The sequence below is a fragment of the Trachymyrmex cornetzi genome, unplaced genomic scaffold (assembly GCF_001594075.2).
Source record: "Trachymyrmex cornetzi isolate Tcor2-1 unplaced genomic scaffold, Tcor1.1 scaffold210, whole genome shotgun sequence".
NCBI lineage: Eukaryota > Metazoa > Arthropoda > Insecta > Hymenoptera > Formicidae > Trachymyrmex > Trachymyrmex cornetzi.
In genome coordinates this window covers 243,990-257,597 of record NW_017296742.1, presented here as the reverse complement: position 1 = coordinate 257,597, position 13,608 = coordinate 243,990, and the positions used below count along the sequence as shown (strand labels likewise).

General features: G+C 31.0%; 1 protein-coding gene across 1 annotated transcript; it reads right to left on the bottom strand.

Moving 5' to 3' along the window:
• Positions 1–262: 262 nt before the first annotated feature.
• LOC108759988 (uncharacterized WD repeat-containing protein alr2800) lies at positions 263–9,686 on the bottom strand. Its single transcript, XM_018505743.1, has 7 exons — positions 9,512–9,686; positions 8,231–8,448; positions 7,496–7,719; positions 5,733–5,922; positions 5,116–5,317; positions 988–1,182; positions 263–441 (listed from the first exon to the last, which is right to left on the bottom strand). Exons 2-7 carry the CDS (start codon positions 8,446–8,448, stop codon positions 295–297), a joined length of 1,176 nt encoding a protein of 391 aa, XP_018361245.1. The 5' UTR covers positions 9,512–9,686; the 3' UTR covers positions 263–294.
• Positions 9,687–13,608: the final 3,922 nt, after the last annotated feature.

Here is a 13,608-nt window from a genome sequence, read left to right as displayed (position 1 = left end):
CATTATTATACAGAATGTAAAATATCACTTTATTATGTTTAAAAAAAAATGTCTTTTTACTATAATCGCAGACATCAAAAGAATTATCTTATCAAAATCTTATACAGACTAGATATTTACAAACATCATATTTTAATATTACATACATCATATTTCAATAAATGTAAACCAACTATACTTTGGAAACCATTTGTAAAGTAAATAATATATTTTTTCAAGCTTTAAAGCATGAAAAATTGCGTAAAAAATATATATATATATATATGCACATCAAAGATAAATGTCACAAATCAATCAATCAGGCTGGGCATCTACTTCGAAAATCGTTGTTCCGGCGCAAAAAGCAAATTTTGGAAGAATCCGTTTACTGTACTTCGATTCTAACGGGCCGACATCCAAACTATACACACCGCCCCTTAAATTTCTGATCATAGCTATAGTCTGCAGAAACAAAGAGCATATACTTACTATTAAATTATTTTGGAGTAAGAACAACGTAAAAACGGTTATAGAGCAAGTATGTATACGAACATTTTGCATTTAAATCAGATCTCAGAATTTTTTAAATTGTATTGATAAATGCTTTAATTTTCCTTTAATTATATCAAAATGTCTAACTCAAATGTCAATAGTTTTTGAATCATAAATAATTATATGTACAATATATATAATTATAATCAAGAAGCTTATACATATAATGAATATCTTTTGTAAATTAAATTCCTAATAAAAGATTTAACATAACATTATTTTCCCGAAATGATGTATCTGCTATTTCATATTATTTGTAAATAATATTCGCTAATATTATCTCTATCGCAATAAATTTTATAAATACAATAGTAGTGATAGTACGTTACAGAATTGAGTACATTAATGATGATGTTCGGTGATCAATAACCAACATTCACATATTTTATGACATGCAAAATATGCGATTCTTTTTGTTTTATGCATTAAAATGTTATAAAATTCCATCGGACTTACAGAATGAGATCGTAGATCAACGATTCTGAAGAGATTAACATCGCAACCACCGCATGCAATGTATATATTTGTTACGTATTTTCCAACGTATAATAAAGAGGAATAACTGTCTGGTTCTACAGTGGTAATCAATTTGCCGCTACCGTAATCCCACAATTGTAAAGGATCGTTCCTCTGCCAGGAACAAGTAAGGATCTGTTATTCGTGAAAATCTGTAGTTAAAAACGCTATAAAAACTTTTATATAAAAACAAAAAATTTATTTAACAGAGCTTTCAAGATACAAACAATAATAAAATATTAATATATGGACAATGAGAGCATTAATACAGAGCGATAATTGGAGCACAATACACATAATATTATCAATAATTTTACATTGAGTATCGATACAAACTTATTGAACATTACGGTTTCTTTCAAACCATCATCAGCAATGCCGTAGATAATTTACCATCAATGTCTTTGCAAGATTCATAGTCCATCAAAGACATTGATGGTAAATTATCTACGGCATTGCTGATGATGGTTTGAAAGAAACCGAAACGTTCAATAAGTTTGTATCGATATTCAATGTAAAATTATTGATAATGTATTTATTATATTATATTGCACTCCAATTGTCGCAATGTATTAGTGCTCTCATTGTCCTTATATTAATATTTCATTTTTATATAAAAATTAATATACGTTCTCTCTCAAATAAGAAATAAATATAATAATAGGGCATATAAGAGTCAATAACAAATTAAATTATATATTAAAAAACGAAATATTACATACTGTATTCTAAACAATTATAATTGAAATATGCCATTACATGTTTCGATCTTTGAATTAGACCTTCTTCAAATATTTACTTAATATAAAGATGTTATCATGGTCTGATAGTGTTGATTGTGAAAAAAATACATCATAATCGCATTTTCTGTTTTTTAATATGAAACATCTCAGAAATTAACCGCTTACTGTAACATGGTTCTTTGTCAAGAATTTCAATATTGTTCCAATCGAAATCATGTTTACTGTCTAATCTATGTTCGGTTATAACTGAACGGGAAGATGTGTTTCAGCGTATATATATGATTTCGATGCTCAGCAATTCGTGTTTTTAACTGTCTATCAGTCTGTTCTACACAGAGTTGGGCACTATTCAAATAATTTTTTATTTACAATATTAATCAAATAGAATTTTATTTATTATTTGCATTATTTATTATTTATGTTATTCATTATTCATATTATTCGCCATTGTATTATTGATGCTTATTCGTTATTCGTATTATTCTTCATTCGCATTATTCGTTATTTGCATCATTCGTTATTGGCATTATTCGTTATTGGTATTATTTGTTATTCGTATTGTTCTATTTTGTATTATATTGTTTCTAGAACACGAGCCTTTCACGAGTCTGTCACGAGGTCACGAAAATAAAGATCCACATTTCAAATCCACTCATTGTTAGTTACTAATTGTACGCTATGAGTTTCATCACGCTTCATAGCTTCGTTATCACTTTGGACTACGTTTAGTGTAAAATAAAGTTTAATAAAAAAAATTGTTCTACATTATACTTTACAATACACACATATTAAAGGTATATATATATATATATGTTGAATTATATATTATTCATTTGAATACATTGTACATTCGAATAAATTTTATTCGAATATATCTTTAATTCGAATACATTATTCCCACATACACGAATATAAATGTTATTCGAATATAATTTTATTTTAGAAACACAAAATAAATTTATATTCGAATACAAAATTATTTTTTATTTATGAATAAGACTTTATTCTTTATTCGTTATTCTTTATTCGTAAATGTGCCCAACTCTGGTCCTACATACGATGTGTCGCAATTATTACAATTAATTTTATAAACAATATTATTTTTAGACAGACAAGGACGAGGGTTTTTATGTACCTTGATGTATTTCTATAGTTTATTCGAATTATAAAATGAAACTTTAATGTCATTCCTATTGAATTGATTAAATTTTTCTGTTAAAAATAGAATAAAAGGCTGTAAACCATGATAAAACGGTTGATGGATCCACGTTATTATTAATTCGATCAACCGACGCTGCACTTTTAACTCTGATGTTTTTTAGTCTCTTATTAATTGTGTCAAAGATAAGTTTAAGTGGATAATCATTATTCAGTAAAATGTTTATTATAAATATTAAATTTTTCGTGTAGAATTCAGAATCTGGCAGTAAAATAGCTCTATTTACCAAAAATTGATGAATTTTTCCACCCTTTTTCTGAGATAATGGATGGTTAGGAAGAAATTTAAAAATCTCCCCGAGAAACTATGTTTATGATATCAGTTAAAAGTTAAAAAATTATCTTTAATCGTCATTTTAACATCAAGAAAATTTAGTGAGTTATCACCAATCTCCAGTGTGTGTGAGTTTTAGACGCAGGTGGAACGAATTGAAACATTCCAGAAAAGTATCAACCTCAGATAATGGAACCGCAGTGCATAGGTCATCGACATATCGAAAATAAAAGAACATGATCCTTAAACATACTCAATGCCATCTTCTCTAATCTTTGCATTACCAAATCAGCAATAATAGATGACAAAGGAGAGCCCATGGGCGTGCCAAAATTCTGTTTGTAAATAATATTATCAAATAAAAAATAAGTAGAATCTAAAATTAATCGAACTGCAATTAAAAACTCTTTTTTAGGTAATTTACATTTTTTTGAAATAAAATTCCAGTTGTCATTGATAAAATTTAAGGAGATGTCTGTCGGAATGTTTGTAAAAAGAGAAACCACATCTGATGAAATTAATTTATAATTGTCATCTATATGTACTCCTCTGAGCCCATCAACGAGTTGGAAACTATTTTTTATATAACTTTTCGCTTTTGGAATTGTTTCAAACATTATGTTGTGTGAAAAAGAGGCTACAACGGGCTACCTATGGGCAACACAATAATTCTAAATTGGCAGTTCGGTTTGTGAACTTTTGGCAGTGCTTTCGAGAGTGACCCGTCACTGCACGATAAATGTCTATATTGGGAATCGATGATATATTTACATCTTTTCCATCCTGAAAGTAAATTTTTTAGAGACGTTGTGATTTTTTTAGTTGAAATTTTTGTGTAGAAATTAGATTAGGATGAGATTTCATAAAATCTTTTGTTATTTTTTCTAATTTTAATAGTTCCTTATCAATAGCCGACGTATTAAGAGAAGATACGATATTATTTAAAATTAGTATTGAATGGTTCGTAGTGTCTATTCTTTTATCAATGGGAAATTTCTCCGGATACTATGTTCAATACTTTTAATATTCTTTTATAATTAAATATAATATTTTATTCTTGTTACTACTGGTTTATAATTTTATTAGAACGTCATGAAATTCTGTTAAATCGGCCTTCCAACCTTTTGGCGAGCAATTTCGATTTCTCTGTTTAACGTTCAATTGTTCACACGACATATGCGATTGTGATGTAGATCATGGTAACATCTTTATATTAAGTAAATATCTGAAGAGGGTCTAATTCCAAGACCGAAACATGTAATAGCGTATTTCAATTATAATTGTTTAGAATACAGTATGTAATATTTCGTTTTTTAATATATAATTTAATTTGTTATTGACTCTTACATGCCCTATTATTATATTTATTTCTTATTAATATCAAGAGTTCTTTATTATTATTGTTAATCTGTATCAAATGTCATGTTACAAAATTATAAAATTATTGCAGTTAAAGTTACGAAGCTTGTCGCAGTTATAATTGTGCAATTGCTATAATTCTTAAATTTATGAACACAATATTTGACGTAGCAAATTCAATTAGACGCATTTAGTGCACACTGGTGCATGTTAAAATCATCGTACACAAATTGATGTAAAAATATGTGTTTAACGCAAACAAAAAACGGGTTAAACCGTGAAATCCTCAATACATTTTATTGTGCTGTTAAATAAAATATATATCTTATAATTTAAAATATTTGCATTTCATTTTTACATTTAAATTAAAACAGTGTATAATGGCTTTTTAATATGCACTACACTGTGTTCAACTGAATTAACTAATGGATTTATATTGATTCTTCATTATAGGCGTAATAAGTTTGAAAGTACCTCTTTCCCATTTCTACTGATGTCTAAGCCGTCTCCGCATATATGTACACCTGATATGAATCGAAAAGAATGAGCTTGTCTGGTATCCCAGAACTGTATGGTGTCGTCCCAGCCACCACTTATCAGCTCGTATGCAGATTTCGGGTTGAAGCAAGCGCTGAAGACTCTGGATTTATGACCATCCATGACATCCGGCGTGTCACTGCATTCGAAAATTACGAGATGTTTTGATAAAAATTTCAATTTTTTTATGATAATATCTCAGTAATAATAAAAAGAACGGCCAAAGATAAGTAAAGTCAGATAGAATAATTAAATAACATTTACTGCTTAATAAGAAAATATAATATACGTTTCGATCGATTCAAAGTCTTTTTCAGTTTAGAAAACATACATTCGTAAATTGGCGCAACATTATTTCCTTTTAATTATTTTTTTTTATTATTGTGCTTTTTGAACTGAAGAAGACTACTCTGTATTGGTCGAAACCTATGTTATATTTTCTTAACATTTGTTTTTGCTTGTCTTTAATCATTTCTTTTTTTATTAGTATATGCAAGATCTCTTTTCAGAGATGGAGAAACTTCCACTAATATACTTCTTCTTGAGATAATTACCTTCCGCGAAACACTCTTTCGCGCGTCTTAGTTTCTTCATCATACAAATATAAAATCGTATCGTCCCCGACAGTGACGAACTTCGGTAATTGAGGATGATAAGCCAGACCGAGTGTTTGTCGTCTTTCTCGTATTGTGTAAAGGCATTGTGCGGTTGGATAATGCCAACATTTAACGCAGCCGTTGGCATCTATATGAATAACATTAACGTAAAACTTTATCCTTTTAACGAATGTAAAACTTTCAATTTTAATTTTAATCTTTGAATTAAATTTTTTAACGTTATATTATTTATAGTGTGCTTATACTGTGCTACTATCAATATTAATTTTTAAATTAACACTTATTTTACGTCATTTTATGAAGCTTTATATAAGCATCATCATTGAAGACAAGAAAAAGATAATTTAAGATGTTAATATATTTTTTAATACACTTAAAGTTAGATTAGTATTTTTAAGATAAATTAATGTTTTTTAAATTCTCGCCTTTAATAATGAATAAATAATACGGAAATCTGTTTTTATTATTTTGCTTTGCTCATTTTCTTTTGCACGGTATTATTCTATCTTTAAAAATGTAAAATAAAAAAATTGCATTTTAGGGGAAAGTGGACGAATTGTGCGCACCTAAGGGATATTTGTTTTCTTGGGATGGTTTTCTAAGATCAAAGCGATATAAATATGGAAATAGAAACTATAAACATTCTTCTACCATTACGTATTCTTATCTTAAACAGATTTTCATTCAATAAGGTTGTATTTGGCAAAAAGGAAAAAACGGAAAAGCGAAAAAATTTCTCGCGCGTCGGGTAATTATGCGCAAAACAAAAGTCGTAAGAAATTAATAAATTGTGGAATGTTGACATAGAAATCAGAACATACATTCATTATATTGCAATATAAATATATATTAAACATATTTTAAATGTACATTGTATATATTAAGAAAAAATATAAAACTAATATAATAATAATGCACATAGGCTTTGGCAAAATGAAATGGCAAAATAAAATAGTAATGCCAAAAAGAAACGAAAAAACTAGTGCTAGTCATACAGTATATGAAAGATGGGTAATTGTGCGCATTTTAAAATGCTTGCGCACAGTTGCCCGTCGCGACCTGACTCGGTACAAAATACGATTACTTCAACAATTCCTAACCAAACTTAATAAATGACAGCTCAAAAGATGCAAATAATAACGTACTTTAATAACATATACAATTTTAAACAAACAAATTAAAAATACGGACTTATTTTCTGAATGCTAAAATAACAAGAAAAGATGTAATTTCACTTTTTTGTATTTCTCTGGCTAGTGATGTATGTACGTCATATCTTTTGTAGTTATATCTTAAGAGGACGATTTCCTGCGTAAAAATTTCGCGGTGGTGTCTTCATATATATTGGAAAAGTACCAAACCAGGATGCGCACAATTACCCGCTGCGCACAGTTCCCCCACTTTCCTCTATATTACACTATGTATCATATAATTAACATTACACCAATATTCTCTCTCTCTCTCTCTCTCTCTCTCTCTCTCTCTCTCTCTCTCATATAAAATTGTTTTTAAAATCTTAATTATTTTTAATTATGCAATAAATCAAAAATATAAAAATTGACAATATTTGTTAATTTTTACAAAATTTTTTCGAAAGTGAGCTTAAATAATTTTCAGATTATATAAATATTTATTAGATAATAATTAAGTTTATTACATAGTAATTAAAATAAGAAATGAAAAATGTATGCGATACTAACAAGTCGCTATCACAGTATGAGTGATCGGATGTGTTCTGCGCACTGGTCGGTGCTTTACAGCGGTCACTGGAGACGGATTCAGCATTATTTCCGCATCGCACAGGATCAACGTATTCTCTCCTGAGCTAACTTTGTAGAACTTCACATTCCCGTCCGACAGTCCTGCCGCCAAAAAGTCGTAAGTTTCCGTATAGCAGATGCAAAGCACGTCTTGATTAACTTCCCTGCAAACTGTTTACTTTGCAACTTATTTCGAATGAATATAACTGTTTAACATAAACCTGTTCTAAATTAGATAAAGGATTACATATTCATATACGTCTCTAAAGCGTTTAAATTATGAAAGATTATTCTTAATTTAAAAATCATTAGCTATGAACCATTATTTACAATATTTGGCATTTTTAATTTTTTCGACATTTTTCTTTACAAAAAAATTAAGTTTATCAAACAATTCATGTATAATAAGAAATACAAAACGAAAATAGGTCACGAATTGATTCAATTAATTTTGGCTATATAAATAAATAAAGATTCTTTGCAAAAAAAATCATCAATTAAAGATGTCATTTCTTAATTAATATATCTAAAAAAAAATGACTGTACATTCATACATTCAACAAAATATTCATGTTTAAAATGAGAGTGTAAATGATTTTCTTCTATTTTAAGAAAATTTAGACATTTTGAAGCTACGATATATAAAAATAATAATTATGAATAAATACTGCTTACATTTGATTGATAATATTGATATTGCCGACTAATTGATAACGATGCTCGATGTCGGAGATGGTTCGCATTGATACTGATGATGGAGTGTATCCCTCATTGGTGACGATTGATGTTATTGAAGGTGTAGGTGTTTCATCGAAATCGATCTCGCTGGCATTATTTTGAACGGTTGAATCGATGGTAATATTGGAGAACTGTTTACTATTTCTATCTTCCATCTAGTAGCAGAGAATCAATTATTATTATATTTACATTAAAAAGCTATACTTTTTAAAATATTACAAAGATATAATATGACTATAATGGAAATAAAAAATAAAATGGAAGAATTCCTAAAGCTCAAAAACGTCGTGAAAGGTAAACATTTTCAAAATGTCGAAAACATTCAGAAAAATATGACGAGTGCTTTGAATAGCATTTCAACTACGAACTTTAACAAAAGTTTTGAAGCTTTACATTAAAGATGTATGAAGTGTATTAATGTTATGGGGGATTACTTTGAAAGATAAAATATATTTTTCATTGCTTTTATTTATTATTATACTTATTGTTATATTTTATAAGATGTCAAACCATGTATATTTATTAATATTTTATTCATTAATATTTCTTATTTAATTATTTTAGAGAGAAGCATTGTTTCTATAAGGCAAGTAGAATTGCTTTTATAAGGCAAATCAAATATTCTTGTCTTCTTTCACGCATCAACAATGGAGAATTAAGATGGTTAATTAAATTTCGAAGTTACACACACACAGAGTGCGGGAAGACGCTATTGACGCTTTCCTGTCATTCTATCCTTGTTTTACGTCTAATAAACTATAAAAGTAGAATAATATCAATAGCTCTAATAGCGTCTTTCCAAACGTTCCAATTATCGTCATAGGGAGTTTTTGCAATACGTTTATCTAGATATGGTGAATGCTAAGGCCACGTTTTCTCCTTAATAACAAATTAAAAAAGGATAACATGACTTTAGCGTTCACTGTATCTGGATCCACGTTATTGCAAAAACTTTCTAATATGTCTTTAACGACAAAATAATAAATAACGTCAACTTATGTTGAAACATCTATAGTGTATGTAGAAAGTATTATATTGTGTAACTGTAACAAAAATAAAGAAATAAAGAACAAAAACTGTTTTTAAAAGTAATTTTATTTACTATTTTACAAATTTAAAATAGAAACTACGTTATTAAAAAAAAAAATAAATCAGAAATGCAAAATAGAATGTAATCATATAAGTAAAATATTATTATTAATATTGTAATATATTAACCTTATTGAATATAAAAATAGGGTTTCAACTTGATATTAATGCGCAGAATTCAGAGAATACAAGCTGGATGTGTTGCTTATATGAGTAGAATTTTTTTTATAAAGCGTCATATCCTAATTTTAAAAATTTGTAGATCATTCAGGCCAAAAAATTACAGTGGCTTGTTATCAATTAGAAACTGGAATTTGAAATATAATTTCTGACATGTCAAAAATTTAAAACGACGATCGCGGTATGTACGGTTAAATTGATAAATATTTTGTTAAATTTGTTGGAATATATATGACATATGTGGTTATGATCTATAGGCATATAAAGGTAGATGGAGTTACATGGAGACTCTAGACTAGAGACTTTAATTGTGTGTAACTAGATGAATAGAGAAACACTGAAACTGTAATTGGAAAGCACCTGTCCTCTTTTTATGTGCTTCAGTTGTCTCTCTCCACATTTTTTGTTTCTTCCATTATTCTTCTTATCGTTCGTTTTTTGTGACTGATCTCGTTGTTCCGTTTATAAAATAAAGAATTTATCATTAAAAGCCGATGTTCTTATTCTGCGTTAGAAGTGGATAAGGGTACGCTCTTAAGGACAACAACGTGTCTGTAATTTTGCAACAAAATTGATAAATATTTCGGTATGTAAATTTTGATTTTGTATATATATTTATAAATTATAAATATTAATAAATATTTATCTAATTTAATCAAGCAATTTAATAAAGCATGAACGCGAAAAAATTTGTACACACAGAGAAATGCGTATAATATTTTTTCAAATGTACATAGAATATTCATATTTGCTACAAAGTTAGCTAACAGGTATACGTGAAAGATGGCATAGTCGAATAGACCTCAACATGATCCTAATTTGTGCAAAATTTTCGAGACGTTTATATTGTGTCGTGTTTAAATTTAAGAAACATGAAGAAGTAATGCCAGGTTGTTGCGTATATCACTGCAAAAACAGTAGGACAAAATTTCGGTACATGGAAATAGAAAATGAAAGCATGATTATGGATCGGTGGATTTCAAAAATACCATTAATTGAAATCGGTCACTTTTTAAAAATCTGATATGATATAACAATCGGACCGAAACACGTCCGCCTTTGCCAAGCTTTGCTCAAAAATGTTGAAATAGTGTTAGTACACGTATGATGTATACTTTTATTTCCTGAACTATACTTACCTTCGTATACTTTTACTTAACTTGAACGACAAATAAATCCGTATTAGACTAAAGAATATATAAATTAAGCATTTGTACATATTTCTTTGTTCATAAATAAACTGATTAAAAAAAAAATTGATTTATGTATTCTACAGCTTTATTTTTCCAAATAAAGTACATTTGCATAGTTTGAAATGACCCGGCTTTGTCACAAAATGGCGGCAATTTTGCAATATTTAAGGTGCCTTTTCATGCTGATGATCGACGCTTATTTTTAGCGTTAAAACAGATCACGTGATAAAAATTGACTACATTTACACGGCACCAAAGACATAGAGAATAGACTGCGCGATCCGTGTGTCAAAATGGTCGATAGGGATGAGAGAGAGGGACCGTGGCAGACGGCCATTTCTATCTCTTTCCATTCAATGGTGTAATGGGAGAGAGAATGAGAGGGAGATTGGCCATCTCCCACGGTCCCTCTCTCTCATTATTGTCGACCACATTTGATACACTACTTAGATACGGATTGCGCAGTCCATTCTCTATGTCTTTACACGGTACCCTTAATCGAATTTAGTAACATCCGTAGTTATGAAACTGGCCAATCACAATCATTCCATTCTCCCAATGAAAAACTATGATTGGCCAATTTCATAACTACGGATGTTATTAAACCTAGAGTCCCTGTAATGTGAGTCGGGACATGAGACCGGAAGGACGCCATTGCCGCGGCTGGAAACAGTAAATAACGCGCGCACCATTCAAAGTTTCGATAATAGTGAAATGTAATAATCACAATATCTGTAATTGTTAATTAAATCATGTTGCATATATACAGATTAGTTTGTCGATTTTAACTCACCATTTTTACCTGCTGAAAGATGGGCTTCATCGTAAAAAGCCAATTTATAAACACAATATAACATACCTCACATAACACTGAATTTTTTGTCGGATTCCAATTTGGTTCGTCCAGTGCTGCCGCAATTCACTGGATTCTCCTGTTATCTTTAGGGAACATTGATGTCTTGATCCCTTGTGTTGATCTCACACCACAAATAAGGGTGGCACCCAGTTGGACACGGCTCAATTGGACACGAGCCACTCACAGCGCTTGAGACTACAAAGCTTCTAAGCACTGGTCGCTGTGATTGGTGGTGTCCAATCGAGCCGTGGTCAATCGGGATCACCCCCACAAATAACACACCGTGCCATGGTAAAGCGGGGAGCACAGGCTCTTGCATAACGCATAACACATGAGGCATAAGAAATTGAACCAACCAGAGTTCTCTATTACATGGAAGGGAAAGAAACGGAGAACTTTGGTTGGTACATATTCTTATGCATTACGTGTTATGCGTTATGCAAGAGTCTGTGCTTCCCGCTTTACAGTCCGATTTTGCGTTTGCGTCTTTCTGTACTACTACACCATAACAGTTGCTCACACCAATTCACAGATTCACTACCGCATCGAAAGGCCTATAAATGGCGGCGTCCAATCAGAGACGACCGCCCCTCATGTCTCGACTCTCATTATAGGGACTCTAATTAAACTCGATTAAGCGTGCCGTGTAGCAGAGCTCACTGTCCAACTATAGGCCTGTTCTTTTTGGCTGAACTTTTGCACCAGTTCTTTCTTCCTCTTCTTTCCTCCTGGAGAGAAAAGGAAGGAAGATGAACTGGTGCAAAAGTTCAGTAAAAAAGAACAGGCCTTATGAGCGAAGCAACGCTGCCTCTGGCTATGGCCCACTTGATTGGCCAAATATTTCGAGGCATTTTTTGATTGGTCAATTTTTTGAATTTTTTATTCAACGCTCCTTTAAGGTGCGATTTCACCTGACGCTACGATGCTTATTTTCAGCGTCAAATGAAAATCCAGCCTTATTCACGATATAGTATAGGAGTAACTTAGTCAGCTTTTATTCGCTCCATGAAAAGGATAGAGGCGATAGCGAATAGCTTTTTAACGCTGCTTTGCGTGGCGGTCGAGTGGGGATAAAACGCCAGCTTTTACTTGCTGCGTGAAATTGTGCCTTTAGTGTAAATCAGTTAAAATATTTTCAGTTAATAAAAATTTAATTCTTTTAAGGTTATATGAGTTTATCAATGTAATAACAAAGACTATGTAATTAAAAGGATTAAACTATTTATTAATACTGAAAATATGTAAATTAATTTACTATTCAATTGCACTCAGCGCACACCAGTATTGCACTAATTTTTCTATTGGAAAACGTTATAAGTTGAATCGAGATTTACAATTAATCTACATTCAGGCTTCAAAACTTCCTCTCCGAGAAAAATTTTACTCTGTACGCAATAGTATACGTTACGTGTACTATATATTTCGAGTAAAATTTTCCTCACAATCTACAATACAATTAGGGCCCGATTCTGTAACTCGGTCTTGATGTCGTTGCGCGGATATTATATGTAGAGTAAAAAAGCTGCGCAATGACATCAATGACTGTCGTTTAAGGCCGGTATTCGAAGGCTGTGTTCCAAAATTGTTTGTCAGCGCTGGCAGTACTGCCAACACCGTTCCAAAAATCATCGTAGCACGCTGTGGCAGTGCTGCGAGAGGGTAAAGACGTCATTAATGTTGTCGTCATTTCCTACTGCGGCTGCTGCGACTGTCGAGAGGTGCGTTCCGTATCGCACATGATGTGCATGATGCATCCATTGTCCTTGTTTAACATTTGGAGAGCAACAAGGATAAACGATGCATTATGCGCATCATGCGAGAAACGGAACGGACCCGAGGTGAGGCAGCTACAGCACAAGATGGCGGAAAAGATGGAGGAGTTAATTTTAGGCTGCTTTCCTTTTAGGAGACACAGTCGACACACTTGACACAAATCGACACACGTCGCTTTCCATTTACAATTTTGTTCAAACTCAGTCGACACACTTCGCCTCTGG